This window comes from Passer domesticus, chromosome 17, assembly GCF_036417665.1.
Source record: "Passer domesticus isolate bPasDom1 chromosome 17, bPasDom1.hap1, whole genome shotgun sequence".
Classification (NCBI taxonomy): Eukaryota; Metazoa; Chordata; class Aves; order Passeriformes; family Passeridae; genus Passer; species Passer domesticus.
The window spans coordinates 9946749-9966151 of record NC_087490.1 but is presented as its reverse complement, the minus strand read 5'-3'; the positions used below and the strand labels follow the sequence as shown (position 1 = coordinate 9966151).

The following is a 19403-nucleotide window of genomic DNA, read 5'->3' as shown; positions in this document are numbered from 1 at the left end:
CCTCTGAACACCAAGACAAAAAAAAAAACCCTCCTAAACATCCCCCAGAAGAGGCAAAAACTTATTTCCTGAAAAAACTATTTATTTGTTTAACATAAAATATCTAATGTGGACTTCAACTCTCCAATGCCACGTCAGGAACAGGAACCAGAGGAGTATTTTACAACAAGCTTGAGATACACCAAGTTTTTCAACATTAAAATGTAAATCCAGCTTAGAAACTGTACATTCAGACATGGAAACATTCGCTGCTCTTTCAGCAAGTATTTGGGAATAACAAATCATCCCATCCAAGCACACTTGGGGAATTACATTCCCACAGCTTGGCTATCTTGGACACTTGGCAAAACCAAATCCCCCAATTCTGTTTGAATTCCAAAGGATCTCACCTTCCTGTTTGAAACAAAGCAGTTGCAGTGATTCCTTTACCAGTGAGAAATACCCAGTGTGGAAAAGGATTCTTTGGAAGTTTATTTTGTACCTAAATGGTGCTGCCCTACTGATAAAATCGAGAGGTGGTGATTTAGGACTGGTGTGTGTCAACCCCAGTGTTCTCAGTGAACGAGCTAAAATGGCCTTCTCTTATTAATTTTATGCAAATTCCTGCAAATCCTCAATTCCAGCTCTGTTTCTGCAGTGCCCAATGGGCTCCTGCTGAATTCAGCCAGGTGGGATCAGCTGTGGTGGGCTCCTACCTCTCCCTTTCATTCAGCTGATCCAAAGCCCATGGATATCCACAGGGGATGTTCCCAGATTTCAGTGAGCTTTGGATCAAGCTTTAACAAAATCAAAGCTCCAGCAACACCAATCTTGGTATTTCTATCATTAAATAGGTTTTCTTAGTGCAGAATTCATAAAAAGTGAAAAGCAAAAACGCCTTCCATTTTTTGGTTAGCACTGTAAATGTCACAGGTTAAAACTGATCTATTCAACATGGAAAATGTTGCATTCCCTATAAATCTTTACCTGGCAAGAGGCTTATCTGTAGGATCCAGGTGTGCATGAACAGACAAACTTCACCTAAAACTCTCTAAAGGCCGTTGGATGCAATTCTTTAAAACTGCTGAATATTCACCTAAAAAAAATAATGGAGTGAGATGTGAACATTACCCTGGGAAAGCAGAATTTTAACTCCTGGAGTAACAAACTGGGCCATGGCCTGTCCTGCACTTTGGATTCTTTGTCACCTCCACCCAGGCTCAATTCCAGAGTTTTGGGATGCAAACACAGCTCATGGCAAGGCCAAGGAAGGGAGCATGGAAACACCTGGGGGACTGGAATGGCCTCAAGGCAGCAGCAGGATGAGGATGGAATGTCAGAGCTGTCACTGAGGGGTGCAGAGCCTGACTGAGCACAGCAAACCCAGCTCCAGGAGATCCCAGCCCAGCAGCTTTTCCAGCTCACTGGCCACACACGTGGGGTAACATCGGATTAAACCCATCCAGGATCTCTTCCTCACTGCTGTGTCCCACATCCAGCACATCAGAGGCCCCTCCAAGTGAAAGCAGAGAGGTTCCCCATCCCTGGAAGTGCTCAAGGTCGGGTGTGGATGGGGATTGGAGCAACCTGGCTGGTGAAAGTGTCCCTGCCTGGATGAGCTTTAAGGTGCCTCCCAAGCCAAATAACTTTGGAATTCTGGTGTTCCATGGAACAAGTCCCTCTGGCTCTGCCCCAGGCACACAGGGGAGGTGAACAGATGAGCTGTGGTTGGTGGCAGTGCCAGGAGAGCCCTGTCTGTTTACTGGGATCAGCTGGAGCTTGATTTTGGTGGAGTGTGAGGACACAGGGACAGGGGGCACAAAGGGAACCAACCCAGCTGGAAGGGACAGAGGGTTCTGTGCCATCACCCACAGCTGAGCCCAGGGATCCCCTGGGAGCTGAATTCATTTGCAACTCACTGGGAAAAGCCAAGTTTGCCTGTTTCCACCAACCATTCCTGGAATCCTTCACTGAGTCACCATCCTCCAGTGGGACTGCATGGACACTCAGTGCCTTGGCAAACTCAGTTCTCAGCAGAAATCCCCCCTCACACAATTTCAACCTCTTTGGCCTTTTCCATCAGCCTGAGTTTCCTGGCTTTCCTTAAGGAATTTTCCACTCCTGTGTTCCTCTCAGTTTCCAAAGGAGCAGCCTGGCATGTGGAGGGCACTGAGTGACCTCAGAGCTGTGACCCTCAGTGACAGCTGTGCCCCACAGTGCTCACCTCTACTGCACCAAACATGGACTTGGAGACCTATTCCTGACCCCAGGAATGGGCCCTGCTTCCCAGAGTACTTAAAATGTTCAAGTGTAAAAATGTGTTGCACATTCACCTGTGCTCAGGTGAGTCACTTGCTCACACAGACCACAAACCCCCACTGCTCCCACACCTCACCAAGTCCACCTCACCCACATTTGGTTGTGTGTCCCAAGGTCTGGAATCCTGAACATCCACTGAGACTTGATGAGGCACATCTCAGATCTCTACACATTCCCACAGACTCTGCCACCTGACTCGTGCCCAGGGACAGGTTTGTGACAAACCAGACGAGCTTGTCCTCCCCTGAGCTCTTTACATTCCCTGACAAGAGTGGGATCATCCCTTGAGGAGCCACACCTGAGGGAGGGATGTTCCTCATGCAGGGGCTCTGCAGATGGGCTCTTCCCATGCTTTTGTTCACTTATTCCAGCTACATTCCTTTGTCAGCAGTCCCTGTACAATCAGCAGGAAAGGTCCTGCCCAGCTGTCAGGAGTGGCTCCATCCCAACAGCAGCTCCTGACTCCAGCTGGGGCAACCCCACCATGAGGATGTGCCCAGGTAATGGAGCAGGGACACACCTGGATCCACACAAAGAAGCCCAGGAGTGAGAACCTCCTCACTCCAAGCAACAGGCAGAGAGCTCAAGGTTCCTGGCAATGCCAGAGAAGTCCAGTTCTGCTCCAAAAAACGAGGATTTACGCATTGGACTCCATGAGCTTGGAGGTCTTTTCCAATCTTAATGACTCTGTGATTTCCATTTCTGCTACAAGGTCCCTCTGCAGCAACAGCACCCTCCCTGCTCCAACTACCCACCTGGGATGGGAGAAACATCAGAATCAGTTTCCAAGCAATTCACTCTCCAGGTACAAAACCCAACTGGAAAGCCTGGGTTGGTTTGACAGAATCACATTTTGGTGATGGTTTTGATGGCTAAAAGTGCAAGGCAGGCATTTAATCCATAGTGGTAGGGATGGAATCCACCCTGTGCCAGGCCAGGGCCACACTAAAGATGAATTTCTTGGTTTTAGGCATCAAGAGCTCAGTGTTTTAATGACAGCTTATGCTGGGCTGCAGTCACTTGGCATTTGCTTGGCACAGGACATTTTAAGCTGAAGAGCTGACCATGCAAGCACGACAGACTGAAGAGAAACCCCTCCTGCTAAACTTCCAAGGATGTCTGGAACAAAGGCCTCTCCATCCAAAAAAGTTTTTATGGGTGTGAGCAAAGAGCAGCAGAAACACAATTTGCTGAGGTTCAACCCCAAACTCCTGCAGTTTGACACGTGAGGATGGCAGTGATGGTGGTCAGCTTTCCATGCTTCAGGCTCGGAGGTTTTGTGAGACATCTTGCTCCTATCCTTCATTCTTCCAGCAGGTTTCCATGTGCCATCATTCCTGTGATTCCCCTGGGGAATGAGATCCTCTGCCCACCATCTCCTGGCCCCATTCCTTGTGGCTGGACTCCTGCAGGCCACGGCCCTTGGTCTCGATGGGCAGGAAGCAGGAGGCCAGGGCAGCCAGCAGGCAGCAGCCACTGTAAACCAGCAGGGTCAGATACACTGAGGATTCCAACATCACCTGCAGGACAAAGGCAGGGAATGCAAAACAGCATGGAAATACTGATGGAGCAACAGAAATTTTAATTGTGGTATTGGGAAGAAAGTTTAACTTGAAGATTCTGGAAAGGAGGGAGATTTCATAGGTTGTGCCAGGACAAGGGGCAGTGGTTTTAAACCCTCAGAGGGCAGGATTAGACTGGATTTTAGAAAGGAATTCTTCCCTGTGAGGGTGGGAAGTCCTGGCACAGGTTTTCCAGAGAAGGTGTGGCTGCTCCACCCCTGGAAATGTCCAAGGACAGAGCTTGGAACAACATGGGATAGTGGAAGAAAAGCAGGTTCTACATCACCTTCATAGAATCATGGAATTGCTAATGCTGGAAAAGACCTCCAAGATCATCAATCCAAGCTTCTTATGCCTTCAGTCTCAGAGGAGAAGGGATTTACCTGTGCAATGAACGGGGTTATGAGGGCTCCCACTCTGGCCATTCCACTGCACGTTCCCAGGCCCAAAGCTCGTGTGGCTGTGGGATAAACCTGTGGGAAAAAATCACCCCATCAATCACAGTGAGAAGTTTTCCTCCTTCCACTCCTAAATCAATGGGAATTAATAAGTGGTGCCACAGCACCTTCTGTCAGACAATGACAATGGGACCTACAGCTCCAGTATGGGGTGAGGACAATAGGGAACAGGTCACCAAATGACTTTCCCACCCTGTTCTCACTCCCCTTGAATATTCCCAGCGCCACAACAACCCCCTTACCTCAGGAGTGTAAACATAGGCAGCCTGAAATCCTCCTGAAATAAAAGCTCTTGCAATGAAGAGCAGCACAGTAAGAACATTTCTGTGAGAGGAAAGAGGAGAGCAGAGTTTGGGAATGTTAAGTACCATCTGCTGGGTTCACTTGGAATTCAATTTTACTTCCCTCCCAACTCTGGTGAGAAAACCCAACCCCAGCCTTAAATCCTTCTCCACGACCACCCCACGGCTTTTCAAACCACCACTCCCAGTTCTCCCACCACAGCCAAGAGAGGACATGGAGAAATCCTTTACTCCAGCTGTTCCCTGTGGTGGACTCACCTTCCAACACAGAGAAAGAGCAGGAGGCTGCAAAAGGAGAAGACCAGGAAGGACAGGGCCATGGTCTTCTTGCGGCCGATGCGGTCGATGATCCACAGGGTCACCAACACACCTGTGGGGAGACACCAGGAGACCCTTGGGAATCAAGCAAAGAGGGGCTGCAGCAGATTCAACACAGCCTGGGTGGCTTAGATTGGAAATTCTGGCCTCTCTTTCCAGTCCTTTGCTGGCCCCAGGCAGGGCTGTGGGGTGGATTGCTGCTGGTGCCATGTGAGAACAGGAATTCTGTGTCCCAGCTGCTGAGCCCTGCTACCTGCTCCACAAATCTACAAATCCAGGGATTACTGATGGGAATGCCTGAAACACCTGCTCATGTCTCATTGGAAGAACTTCTGCTCAACTTCTGGCCATTGTTCCCTGCTGGATTTTTAGAATGTGGTATTTTCTTTCTGTTCTGTTATTTAGATGTTTCACCAAATTACTTCTCCCCTGCTTTTTGACAGAAAATAGATCAAGCTCAGTAAATCTCACTATTAAGTCTTCCCTCCAAAGCAATTTTCCCAGATCCTTTTAAAAGCTGATGCACAGCAGGAGTGGGGATTATTCCAGCATCAGTGTCACATCCAGAGGTACCCTGTCAATATTTCCCACCTCAGTGTGTGTGAGGATCAAACCAGACCTTGTAGCCACAGCACCACTCCAGGCACCCACTCTTTTCTTCTGGGTATCCTTCCCAAAATTCCTGTTTGGCAGCACACTCCTCTTAGGAATGACTGTGCATATTTCTCAGTCATACTTGCAAATTATCATTCATTTAATTGCTTCTCCTTGAGCTTTTAGCCCTGAAACGATGATCCAGAAGAGTGAAAATATCCTGCTCCCTGTCTCTGGTGTTGTTTCAATCAGATTAACTTTGGGAAGTCCCCTCCATCTGAAGGATCAATGGCTGTTTCACACTATTTTTCTTGTCCTGTGCCAGACTGCCCATGGAAATTTGCTGGAATTGCCTGAAAATGACAGGTTCAGGACTGAGGCTGGACACAGGGATTTAGGGAACAAGTTCTCCATGGATTCACTGTACCCATAATCCTCTGAAAATACCTCTGGAAAGTCACTTATGGATAGAAGTCCAGTGTTTCTGCCCCTTTGATTTGGGTTTTCCTCCTCCTGAAGTGCTGCTGGGCTGGAACAGACAGAGGGGCCATTCCAGAGCAATGTCTGATTTTTTGTGGAGTGATCCCAGGGCAGGGAGAATCCCCAGCTCCAGCAAGGAGCTCTGAGTGCTGTGGGAAGCATCAGGCCAGAATCCCAGTCCCACTGCTGCTGCCAGAGCCCATTGCCACACCCTGAGCCATTCCAAGGAAAAACTCCAGCTTCCCATTGCTCCTTACCAGGGAATTCTGACAGGGTTGTCCAGAGCAGGTCAGTGTAATCTTCCTCTGTCAGGTACTCACAGGTCAGGCTGCACTTGGCTTTCACTTCCTGCCTTCTGCTGGATACTGCAGGGAAAAAACCACAAATATTCAATGCAAACTCTTCCATGTTTACCCTTTCTGCTGGGTCTCTCATTTTTACTGCTGAAATTTAGGAAGGGATGGGCTGCAAGGACTGGTGTGGATTCACTGCACCCACCATCCTTTAAAACACTTCTGGGAAGTTGTTTAGAGATAGAAATTCAAGTGATTCTGCCCCTTTGATTTAATTGTTATTCCTCCTGTGAATGCCTGCAGTGCTGCTGAGATGGAATTCAGAGTCAGAGGGGCACTGAAGAGCAATGCTTGGTGATTTTGCCTGAAAACACTGAACATTTATAAAATTTTCTGTGACAGGATGTCTCAGCTCAGTGAAAATTCCACCTCCTTATCAGCTGTACAGCCTGAATTATTTTCCAGTCCAGGGCTCAGGACAGAATTAACTCCAATAATTCAGTTTCTCCCAACACAAATTGGGATCCCAACACCTCCTACACTCTGAGAATACTGAAAAACCCCATGTCCTTATTAAAAAAAAAAAAGGTTTTTTAAGGGCTGCATCCTCCTCTGGGGAGGCAAACCTGAGTCAGAGCTCCCAGAGCTCATCCCTGCTGCTCATCCCTGGAATCTGGGGCTGCTCCAACACTCTCCATCCACCTTTTATAATTTCCCAACTTCCAGGCAGTTTTCCCTAATTACAAATGTTCTGAATGCAATCATTCCTCCCCCGGGGAATCAAACTGTTCAAGCCTCTTCTTAACTCAGTCAAAGCACCTTCTTTTTCCCCCAAAAAAATTTCTGCAACACAAAGGATGTTGATTTCCCACCATTATCTCTTTTCTCAGCAGGTTTTCCCATCTTGAGAACCCAGGAGCTCCACAGCAGCAGTTTCTCTCTCTCAGAACTAATTAGACCTGTCAAATCTGCAAACTTGTATTTATTCAATCACTTTTTTTTTAATCAAGAGGAACAGATAACAGGTCTGCCTTGAAGGTTGTCTTCCTGTTTGACATTTTGGGCTCAAAACCATTGCAGGACCTCTCTGCACTGGGCAGAGATGAGGAAAAATTTAAAATAGATTTAAAACTCAGCCATGTTCCTTTTCCAAACCACCAGCAGAAGGTTATCTGATAAAAGATATTTCAACAGTTTTAACAGGAGATATTTAAAAAGAAAAGATGGAGCAATACTCACTGCTGCAAACATCTCCTGCTTGGAAGAGCTCTGTAGTTAATAAAACTAACCCATAATATGAAAAAGCATTGGAAAACCTGCAAGGAAGCAAATGAGAGAGGAAGTTTTAGGTGGTCCAACTTAAAAGAAACACCACCAATCAAAAGTCCTACCTCCAAGCTATTTCAGCATCCAGAAAATTAAAGGGCAATTTGATTTGGAATGCTTGGGTGGTTGAATAAATTACAAATCAATATAGGCTGGGTTTTTTTTTTGGTTGGTTGTTTTCTTTTCTGAGGAGGAAGTTGCTGTATTTGTGTAAAATCCCTTCAGTAAAACCCATTTAGAGCTGTGCTGGCACTGAACCTTTAGGTTTTTTCTTACCAAATAAACCAGAGCAGCAGCGTGGTCCAGCGGAAATGGGGGGTGAAAAGATCCCTCATTTTGCCTCGGTCCTCCTGTTGGCAACAAGCAGAATTTGGGTGATGAGGGACAGCTAAAGTGTCAAATTTCATCCTGTCTCATGCACTCAGATCCAGGAATTCTGACCTGAGCCCCTCAACAACCTCAAGGTTTGGTTTTCTTTAATAACAGTGAGGTTAAATCACATTAAATGCCCATTTTAAAGCTGCTTTTCACTTCCAAATGAGAAATTAACTCTTCCTCAGTGGAAAAGAGGCCTAAATGATCAAACCTCATTTTTTCTGCCTAGCTGAGACATTAAAATGAACAGAACATTGATGATTTGCTTACAAACCCCCTCAGTTTCACTGTTCTGTCAGCTGCACATACCTGCCTGGAAACCACCAGTTTTCCCAAGGGCATTGGAGCTCCATTTTCTGTGGCAATCCTCTTCAAAGTGGCCAGAGCCTTCTCCTGGTTCCCAGACAACACATCATACCTGGCACTTTCTGGCAGCCACTAAGGGAGCAGAGCAGGTCACACATACAGGAGGGTGTCACAACCAGCAATAAACTCTGGGAGTTTCCTTGGGGGAATCTCAGTGACTCCAGCAGATTCTCACATAAAAAAGGATTACAGAACTAAGCTGGAAGAATTCCAAGGAAGAGTACCAATCATCTCATCAGGCTTTAAAAATTGTAACCCCCCACTTTCCCCATCAACTCAGAACCCTTCCCCTTCCATTCCTTTGGGTTTATCCCTGAGAGCTGTTGGGAATTTTGGCAGAATTTGGGAATTTTTACATTATCCCTTCTGTGCAGGAATGGCAAAGCATCCAGGGCAAATTACAAGATGCTCCTGGCATTCCAAAATTCATGGGTTTAAGCTCCTTTTAATTTAGAACAAGCTTGTGATCACCTGGATAACTGCAGGTATTCTTTAAAAACTAAGGAATGAAAAGGGCTGCTAAACCACCTGACAAGGACATTTATCTATGAGGAGACTGAGTGCTTGGCAAAGATATCACCTAACAAATAATAAAATATAGCACTGAAGCTCAGGTTTAACTCATTTTAGAATCTGGCCTGAACTCTGCAGATCCTATCCCTGATTTGGGAGGATTCTTAAGTGGAAATTGATTCTAGAAGTGACAAAATCGAAAGAGAATTTAGGGAAATAGCAACAGCTTTTGACAAAATGTTGATTCCACTGAACTTAGTTGAAACAAGGTAATTGAATTGGAGAGGGTTCCAGGTCTGATTTCACCAAATTCCAGCCCTGCATTGTCCTCCAGCAATTACAGTCACATCAACCCAACTCTCCCTGGGATGTTTTTCCCAGCACCCTGTTGAAACTGCATTTTTTTGGTCATTATTTACAGAAGACAACACCAAAGAGCCCAAAACTGTCCTGATTTCCTTCAGCTGGGTCACAGAATGGGGTAGAGGGATGGGAATTGCAGGAATTCACATGAATCCATGAGGAATACCTACAAAACACAGGCCAGCAAAGAGCAGGAGTGGGAGGGCAGAGAGGATGAGGAGCCAGCGCCAGCCGAGCGTGGGCATCACCACCACTGCCAGGAGCACTTCAAACACAGTCCCAAGGGCCCAGAACACCTGGAAGTGGGAAAACCAACAAAAAATGAGGAATAGAGTGCTCCCAAGGCCTCTTCTTTGGAACACTCCAGGCTGTGCTCACCAGGGAATGCTGGAGAGAGAAATTCCAGTGTGAATTCTGCCTTAAAATATTCCAGGGCCAAAATTCTGCCCTGAGTGACTTTGAGAAGTTTGGATGAAGTTGTGGAGCTGAATTTAGCACTGAATTTGTGGAGCTGTCAGCTCTCCAAATCCATCACTGAGATGCATTTCATCACAAAATTATGGACATTTAACACTCCTCTCGTGCTCACTCTGCAGCCTTGGGTGCAAAATAATTTGGAAAAAGGCAAATTCAACACCAAGAGTGGAGTGTGACAGGAAAACTTTCTGCTGTTTTTGGAGCTGGGCTGGTAGCAGAGCTCAGGAGTGACTCAGCTCCACACCAGGGTGGACAGGCCAGGCCTGGCTGCAGCTCTGAGGGGATTTCCAGGCAGGAGGATGGAAGGGATGTGACCACCAGAGGATTTGTCCTTTGAGGATCAGAATGCACCCACTCACCTCTATTAATAAAATGCATTTTGCTCTGGCTTTCATTGGAAGGAACTCAGCATATAAAGTTACCCTAAAAGAGGGAACAGAGAGGAAAATGTCAGCATAGAGAGGGAAATGCCACAGGGTCAAACATCCCTTTTGCCTTTTAATAAAACTGCCAAACCCAGAGGAGAAACTCAAAGCTCTCCCTATCCCCAGAGCCAGCCAAGCTGTGACACTGGGTCACAGCCCCCTTCCACCCCAGAACAAACCCTTCAACATTGCAAGAGAGGACACAATTTGCTCTTTTGGTGTTGTTTTATGACCCCATGGTCATCAGTCAAATGCAGATCTTGATGCTCATGTTGTCACAGCCCTGCTCTGAGCCAGAGCACCAGTGGAAATACCATTTTATCTGTTATTTTCAGTGTGGTCCATCAGAATCCAACACAAACTCTTGCTGGATAAAGAATTTCTTCAGGGCTTTACAAGTGGCTCAGAGAATTCCCATCCATCTCCTGTGCCAGGGTTCAACTCTCCAAGAGGAGAATACTTTCATGTCACTGATATAAAATAATTTGCGTTCTTTTATTGTGGGATTCAAAGAACAACCACTGAGGCTTTGCTTCATGCCTGTGCCAAGGAGTGATGGCAAAGCTTCTCCAGGAGGAATTCCCAAGGAGGAAGTCAGGCAGCAGCCAGTCCAGGCCCTGTCATCTCTTTCAAACTGGAAAGGTTTGGCTTTGCTCTGTTTGCACTCCATTGTCTCAGTCTCCAAACTCCTCAGGCTTCCTTTGAGGTTTGGGACAAAATTCTTACTAACTTAAAGAGTGGATTGATCTCTGAGGAGCTGCCCAGCTTGTGGAAAGCAGGAAGTTTCACACAATATTTCATTCAAGCAGAGAACTCAAATCACATCTTAAAGTGTAGCTCAGGTCCCTCTGCAGTGCAGAGAAAACAGGAGCTGGTGAATGACCCCAGCAAAAGGAGGACATGGAATTGTTGGAGCCAATCCAGAGGAGGAAATGACACTCACTCCATGGAGATCCAGGCACTCACCTCCAAAAATCACACAGCCTAAGGATATCAGAAAGGAGCTACTTTTCCTGCTTCAGCCACGTTTACCCCTCTGTCAAATAAACCCCTGTTAGTCAGAACAGGACACAGACTCAGGGAGGATGGGATGCACTTGGAGATCTGTAACTGGCTCTGGTTTTTCTCTCATGAAGCCTCAGAACCTCAGTGAGCCAAGTCCAGTGGCCCTGGCTGGGCTGCACCTGCAGCTCTGGGTTTTAATCTGGGAGTGGCCATGGAAAAGCCACTGGGAAGGAATCTGTGAGCCACCAATCCAAGCCAGGCTCCAAAAAAAATCAATTATTGGTAAGGATAAAAGACTACAGAGAGAGAGAATGCCTGTACCCTTCCATTTACATTCATAATTAAAAGCCTAGAGCAGGGTGATCTATTGCAGGTGGAAAATTTATGGATCCCTCTCTTCAGTGAAAGGAACCACCCACTGACAGAGAAATATCCTGACACTTCCTTTTCCTTCTGGGCCATCCCAGCATCTCCAGTGCTCAGTCTGGGCCGTGTGGGTTTGAAGTTCCAGCTCAGGGTGAGATGGGGAGTTCAGGCTCTGAGTGAACGATAATCTGGGGTTTTACAATCAGACTCAGGGCCTCTAAATCCTGTTGTTTAAGGCATGACCTGCCTTGCAACAAGACCAAGGTTTGGGGTGCCTGAACAGAAACAAGACTTCAGTCCTGCAGGAGAATCTCCTAAGAAAGAAAGAGAAATGAGGAAGTTTGGAGTTGTGAGTATTTACTTACGACTGAGGCACTCCTCCAATCCCAAAGCCCACCAGGCCCCTCAGCACCAGGATCCAGCTGTAAATGGGAGCAAATCCACTGAGGATCCCATAGTAGAGGGTCCACAACACGCTGATCTTCAGGCCCTGTGTGCAGCAAGAGTTAAAAATCACTGTAACACAAATGAAAGTGTAAAACAGAGCTTCAGATGCCTTCTCTTTCACAGGAGCTCAGTTCTGGATGTGCTCAGTGCTGCTTGGGACATGTGGGCATTTGGGAATATGGAATCCTGGAATGGTTTGGGTTGGAAGGGAGCTTAAAGCTCATCCCATTCCAGGTGCAGGGACACCTTCCACTATCCCAGGGTGCTCCAACCTGGCCTCAAACACTTCCAGGGATGAGGCAGCCACAGTTTCTCTGGGCACCCTGTGCCAGCTGCACAAAATATTAGGATATATCCCAGCAGGAGCTGCAGACTTACTGTTTTCCTCCCATACTGGTCTGAAATGTTTCCCCAGAGCGTGGAGCTGGACATCATTCCCACAAACACCACCTGTGGAACAGCAGGAAAAAAAATAAAATCTTTCCCTTAATAAGTGAAAATTGCAGTTTAACAAACACAGAACACAAACTTCCAGTGAAACCAGAACATTTCAACCCAAAACAGAGTGAGATGTGCAGGAGGTCAGAGAATGGGATGGATTGGAAAGGGCCTTAAAGATCATTGAGTTCTTTCTGGGCTGGAGCAGGGATGGAACAAGGTCTCTCCTCAAGTCAGCTTTGCATTAAAAAATCCATCAGAGACAACCCAGACAATCCCAGTCTGGCCTGGACTGGGCACACTGGTATTGTGTCATTGTGAGCCCAGCCCTGGAAGACACAGAGCTCTGCAGCTCCAAGAAAATACTGAACAAAAGTTGAAGAAAATATATTGAAGAAAATAAGAATAAAAGCTGAGGAGCTGTTGGCTGAGATCTGCAGGACAGAGCTCTCCTCCAGCCTCCTGCCACCACCCCCAGCAGCTCCCAGGTTTGAATGGAGATAAAATTACACCTTAAAAGTTTAGAAAAGTCTGAAGTGTGAAAGAAAATACCCCTGAAGCCTTTTCAGAGGTGACACTCTCGTGCTGAGCTGCACTCAGGGATGGGACATTCATGGGATTCAAGGACACCATTTCCATCTGCTGAGCATCTGAACCATTTTACACATTCAAACAAAGGGCATGAACAACTAAAGGAGAGAGAAATTCAGGGAATAAAATTCAGGGAAATTCAGCAGTGGCCTATGCTTAGAGAAGGGCTCCCAAATTTGTTTTCTTATCCCTAAAGGCACTGCAGGATTCCAACACCACAGCACCATCCTTGGAGGTGGTGTTGTAAGATCTCTGCTTCCAGAGATCACTGGATAATCCCAGAATTATTTAGGCTGGAAAAGACTTCTGATATCATGGAGTCCAACCTCAAAAATCAACTCTTTGTTCTCTCTCAGAGCTCTCAGCATGGCAGAGAGCTTAGATGTGGGGAGAGAGAAAGATTTGCAAGCAAGATAACAAAAATTTACCGATTTTTGAAAAATTAATCAAATGGTTTGAATTTTAGGATGAATTTGATTGAATTCATAGGTTTTCCTGGAAATCACATGAAACTTTGATCCTGAAACCTGCAAAATGCCCTCAGTTCTCACTGAATTTCGTTACTTCGATCTTTAAAAAAACTCCTATAAATCTTTTTTTAAAACCTCCTATAAACTTCCAATCTGAAAGCAACCTGCAAAGGCCACGAGGAGATTTAATAGATTTAATGGGGATAGAAAGCAAAATGTCTGGGTAACAATGATGGCAAAAGCTCAGGGAAGACAGGAGCTGTCAGGTATTTTTCCTACCGAGGTGAGCAATGCAACCTGCCAGCTGGGTAAGCGCCACTCACAGTGCAGCTGAGGAGCAAGGATACTTAAAATCATCATTTCCATGGCATCTGCCATCTGCAGGGGGAAGAGAAAGCAAAAATCAACAAGTGCCTGCAAATCAGGTGGATTTAGGAGTCAATAATAGGCCTTGGAGACATTTCCGTGATGTTCCCACCTTGTGGGTGAGTAAAATGTTAAATATTAAACATTTAAACTCATTTCTGATTGTCAGCACTTTTAGTAACTCTGGCAGAGAGGATTCAAAGAGCTGAATCTAAAGATTTTGAGGAGGTTTGGCTGGTCAGTGACACAGGTTCAGTCACTTGCACAGTGCAAATTCCAGCTTTCAGCCCCTTCACATTCAGTCAGGAGTGTTTAATACCTTGTAACTTTTTCCCTTAAACACTCCTGGATTTTTATTGATCAGCTGGAAACCAAACTCCACAGCTGAATTAGGATCTAAACTATGGCAAATTCCAGCTTTTTACATGGATAAAAGCTAGTAAATTCAGCTCCAGGTATCAGGATCCTGAAATATACCACAGGAGGTGGAACACAGAGCTTCAGAAAGAGCAGGAAAATGGAAACCAAAAGTTTTTTAGACTTTTTTGTTGCTGATATCAAAGTTAAAAGTGGGAGTGCTGGGTTGCTGTTCCTCTGAAACTGAGATTACAGCAATCCTGACTGATACAGACAACTAAGGTGGCAGCTGATGGGAGGAATGTGGAAAAATCACTGCAGGAGCAGCCTGGAACCTCTTTCATTTGAAACCAAACTGAAGTGGAGAATTGAAATGGTTTTCCAAACCCTGATTTCTAAGAACTTCAGAGACAAAGAAATCCATCATTACCCCTCACAACAAGGCTGAGTGCTGCTGTTGGTTTAGAATTCCCAGTGAAGTTCCTGCTTTATTGGACATTTATCTGCTTGGAGAGTCTCTGCCCCATTATCTGAAATCCCTGAGACTCCCTAAGTGATGATCATGAATTGATCCTGATCCAAATTACTTGCCCATGCCAATCCAGTAATGACAGAGAGCTTCCACTGGAACTTCCCAAATCCAATGGCTTCCACTGCATCCTCCACCATGAAAGTATCTGCAAAGAAAACAATTCCAGAGGATTGCTTCCTGAGAAAAGCCAGCCCTTGAAAGAGAATTTTTTGGTTTAATTACTAATTAATTGGCTAAACTGCTGAGATATCAAATCTGTAACAGAGCTACTTAGTTGTTATTATACAATTCCTATTCAGGATAATCTCTGTGTTCCTCCAAAGCCAAAATAATTCTAATTTTTCCTAGAATATTTTAATCGCATGGAGGTAAATCAGTGTGGCACCCACAAATCCAGCCCATGTTCAGCCTCCTCCTCCTGGGAGTGACTCCTGCAGCCACTGGAGTGCAGCTTTCTGTGGGGAGAAACAGCTCTGCCCCAGCCCACAGCAGGGCTGGGAGCTGCAGGGAATATTTCAGTGCAACCTCTCATTATTTAAATCAAGAATTTCTCCAAAACACACAAATCTTAAACCCAGCTTCTGTTCAAAATGCTGCTGGTTGTTTCCCACCCACTGCCATGACCTCTTTAGTTTGTTCCAGCTGAAGGTGCTGAGATGTCTCAAATTCCTTCGCTCAAATGCAAAATGAAATGACCAAAAAAAGCACATTTTGATATTTGAGTTGCTTAAATCCATTTAAGTCTCACAGTTCTAACACTTGCATCAGCTTGGAAAGGACATTCCTCAGGAAAAGCTTTGGCTCAGAGCTGTGAGATCCCCACAACAACAACATTTTGTTTGATTTCCTCCCAAACCAGAAGGAAATCAAACAAAATCCAAAGGATAAAGCACAAAAACAAGATTAACACCAAATTTTCACACCATGCTAAGACAAACCACTAAAGCAGTGATGCCTCCAGGCAGGAAGCAGAGGCTGAGATGGACATTCCTGGTGTCCTCCAGGAAAAGAGGAGCCAGAACTCTGCAGATTCACCTCAGCCTTGAAGGACAGCCAGGTGCAGCTGCTCCAGGAGCTCTGAGCAGCTCCAGAGGGAACTCAGAATTCCAATTCCAGTGTGGCAGCTGGATCCACAACCCCCTGACAGGAGTATCCAGCACAAAAAGGAGCACAGAGAGCTTCCCACAGGGAACGAGTGATCAAGCCACCATTTCCAGGTCTAACACAACTTCCCTGAGTTATTTTCTTTATCTGGGCGTCCTTAACTCCTCCAAACCTCCTGCACCCAGCCTGACTGAGATGAAGAGATGCAGGAAAAGAAGAGCCCTGCTCACCATCGGTGGGGTTGGCGAATTCCTTGGGCACTGCAGCTCCATCCCCCAGCTCCACGGGCTCCAGCTCCGTCCTCACCCCCTCGATCTGCACCTCGTGCTCTCCCGAAATTCCATCCTCCTCCGACCTCGAGCTCTCCCCCGTGCGGCGGAACTTCACCACCCTGGAAGCACAAAAAGCCGGGATGGATCCTTCCAGGAGGATTTTCCAGCTGGGGAGGGTTGAAACCCCTTTTCCATCCAGGGCTCTCCTCATTCCCTGTCTCCATTCTCCACTGGGAACTCCGGGATTTGGGGTGGGGCTGGTTTGAGGTGTCCTGCCCTGGGATGGGATCTCATCCTTGGGGTTGGGCACAGAGGTTGTTATTGTGCTGTGCAAAAGGTAAGAAACCACTGAGGTCATAAAAATATGATGGAATGATGCATATTTAATGAGCTCCATGTTTGGTGGGCCTGGATTTCATTGGAATCAGGCATTGCTGTGCCACTGAATTTCAGGGGTTTTGTCCAGGCAGGAAGAGCCCAAATTCCATTTCCTGAGTTGTTTTTGTGATTAGAAACTTCAGAAATGCACCAGAATTTGAAATATTATTTAGTGAAATGTAATTACTGAGCTCGTTCAGGGAATGGATGGAGTTTTTTTCCATCAGGATGCTGATTCTGTGATTCTGTTTGCATCTAAAACAGAATTATTTAATACCACGTCATTAATGAAACATCTGCATTTTAAGACCAGAATTTGCTAAACTGACACAGCTTTGATGTTTTGGTCAGAGGGATTTGCTCCCTTCCCAGAGAAGGTTTTTTCCACATTTATGACGTTTTCTGTGGCCAAAGATTTGGGAACAGATCCTCAAAGCTCCTTCACTTTATCTGCAACACAGCAGAACTTTCTCCCTTTGGAAAGTGAAAATCCCTTGGATTTAAGTGAAATAGTTTTGGAAATAAATTAAATTATCCCAGAATCACAGGCAGGGACCTTAAAGATCATCCCAGATTTGGAGGTGATGGATCCTACAAAATCTGAGGATCACAAACCCAGATTGCCACATTCCTCAGCACAGAAAATAAGAATACAGGTGGATAATTTAGGGATAGATGAAACAAACTGACACAAACAAAGGAAAAAAACTCCACAGGGATAATTTCTATTCCATAGTTGCCAAATTTTCCACATCTGGGACATCTCAAGGAGCTGCTGCATTTATTTGCAAAACCTCACAGCAGCAAAACACCTGCACTGGAAGGTGCTTTGGAATGTATTCCCAGGTTTTGGTCTTAAAAATGGGGAAAAAAGCTTGATAAAAATAACAACTTCTGATAAAATAACCTCAGATTCTTTTCCCTGACAAGCTCAATCCAAACCCAGGGCTGGGAAAGAGCTGGAGCTCCTGTCCAATTTAGCGGGAATGTTTTGGGACAGGGTGCTCTGTCATTGACACGAGCTCATGAATATTTAACACCCACTTGAAACATTCCCTCCCCGCCAGACAGAGCCCATGATTTATAAATAGGAAAAATGCTGCAAAACACCTGAGAAGGGAGCAGGAGGGAAAAGCAGGTTGGTTTTAAAGGAGGCATTTGGAATTGGGGGAAAGGGAGGGAGGGAGGAATTCCGGGGGTTAAATCCAGAGATTTTATCACGTTTGGGGCTGGGTTTTTGCCTTTTTTTGGGTTTTTTTTGCACAGATCCAGCAGCCACATCCCCAAAATCAGCATTTCCCTCGTGCAGCAGCAGCATTTGGCTTCCCAGAAACGCTGCCAGTGCCCACGGGGGATTTGGGGTGCCCCCAACCCCACCTTGGCAGGGCAGGCTCTGCTCTGCGATTCCTCCCTGGCGACGAGGAGGAGGAGGAGGATGGCAAGGAAGCACAACGTTATTTACAACGTTATTTATTTACAACGTTGTTCACGGCCAAACCCCGCTGCAAAGGCGAGCCCAGCGTCTCCTCTCCTGAAATCCCCACGGTTTTAACACAACCCCTGCTGATTTTTTACTGCCATCAAGAAAAAAGGGGGGAAAAAAGGGGAAAAAAAAAGGGGGAAAAAAAAAGGGGGGGAAAAAAAAAGGGGGGGAAAAAAAAAGGGGGGGAAAAAAAAAGGGGGGGAAAAAAAAAGGGGGGGAAAAAAAAAGGGGGGGAAAAAAAAAGGGGGGGAAAAAAAAAGGGGGGGAAAAAAAGTGGGAAAAAAAAAGTGGGAAAAAAAAAGGGGAAAAAAAAAAAGGGGGAAAAAAAAAGGGGGAAAAAAAAAGGGGGAAAAAAAAAGGGGGAAAAAAAAAGGGGGAAAAAAAAAGGGGGAAAAAAAAAAAAGGAAAAAAAAAAGGAAAAAAAAGGAAAAAAAAAGGAAAAAAAAAGGAAAAAAAAAGGAAAAAAAAAGGAAAAAAAAGGAAAAAAAAGGAAAAAAAAGGAAAAAAAAGGAAAAAAATGGAAAAAAAGGAAAAAAAGGGAAAAAAAGGGAAAAAAAGGGAAAAAAAGGGAAAAAAAGGGAAAAAAAAGGGAAAAAAAGGAAAAAAAAGGAAAAAAAAGGAAAAAAAAGGAAAAAAAAAGGAAAAAAAAAGGAAAAAAAAAGGAAAAAAAAGGAAAAAAAAGGAAAAAAAAGGAAAAAAAAAGGAAAAAAAAAGGAAAAAAAAAAGGAAAAAAAAAGGAAAAAAAAAAGGAAAAAAAAGGAAAAAAAAAGGAAAAAAAAGGAAAAAAAAGGAAAAAAAAGGAAAAAAAAGGAAAAAAAAAGGAAACCCCCCCTCAAACCAACAACAATAATAATAATAAAAAAAAAAATAGAAAAAACCCCACCAAACCAAAAAACCCAAGGGGACGAGTGAATTTATGTAACAAACAGCTCCCGCATCCCTCGGGATGCTCCACCCGGGCCGCTCCAGCGGCAGCGCGGCCCTGCCCTCCGCGCTGCCCGCGGCTCCCCGGCACGTCCGGCCGCTCCCCGGCGGGGCTCCCCGGAGCTACTCACGGCAGCTGCTTCAGCTGGAACAGATCCTCCTCCATGGCCGGGCGGCGGCTGCGCTCATCGCTCCCGCACGGCGGGCTCGCTGCGGGCCGGGAGGCTGGACAGCTCCGCAGGCACCGCCGCGCCTGGGCTCGGCTTAGCTGGGCTCGGCTTAGCGGGGCTCAGCCTGGCACGGCACGGCTCAGCCTGGCTCGGTTCGGCGCGGCTCAGCTCAGCTCGGCATGGTTTGGCTCGGTTTGGCACGGCTGGGCCGGGCTTAGCTCAGCTCGGAGGGGTTTGGCGCGGCCGGGCTCGGCTCAGCACAGCTGGGCTCGGCTCGCGCGGCCTGGCTGAGCCCGGTTTGGCCGAGCGGGGCTCAGCGGGGCCCGGCTCAGCCGCCGTTCCCCCATTGC

At 46.1% G+C, this 19403-nt stretch overlaps 1 protein-coding gene across 2 annotated transcripts; it reads right to left on the bottom strand.

Annotated features, from left to right (window-relative positions):
* Positions 1–61: 61 nt before the first annotated feature.
* Positions 62–19147, bottom strand: SVOP (SV2 related protein). Of its 2 annotated transcripts, XR_010348723.1 has the most exons (17): positions 19015–19147; positions 16057–16217; positions 14782–14867; positions 13747–13845; positions 12347–12418; positions 11887–12011; positions 10085–10148; positions 9419–9544; positions 8316–8444; positions 7908–7981; positions 7545–7621; positions 6270–6377; positions 4879–4990; positions 4561–4642; positions 4244–4333; positions 3054–3818; positions 62–1075 (listed from the first exon to the last, which is right to left on the bottom strand). XR_010348723.1 is itself a non-coding variant. In XM_064392626.1 (16 exons), the coding sequence occupies exons 1-16, from the start codon at positions 19047–19049 to the stop codon at positions 3630–3632; spliced, it is 1629 nt and encodes a 542-aa protein (XP_064248696.1). In that variant the 5' UTR covers positions 19050–19147; the 3' UTR covers positions 62–3629. The 2 variants fall into 2 exon arrangements, 1 of the variants encoding a protein (XP_064248696.1); XM_064392626.1 differs by having other exon boundaries at positions 62–3818.
* Positions 19148–19403: the final 256 nt, after the last annotated feature.

Coding starts and splice junctions, on each gene's coding strand:
- SVOP (XM_064392626.1), bottom strand. CDS start 19,049: ATGGAGGAGGATCTGTTCCAGCTGAAGCAGCTGCC. Junction 12,012..12,346: donor ACCAGTATGGGAGGAAAACA/GTAAGTCTGCAG, acceptor TGCTGCACACAG/GGCCTGAAGATCAGCGTGTT. Junction 4,334..4,560: donor CCTATGTTTACACTCCTGAG/GTAAGGGGGTTG, acceptor TTTTTCCCACAG/GTTTATCCCACAGCCACACG.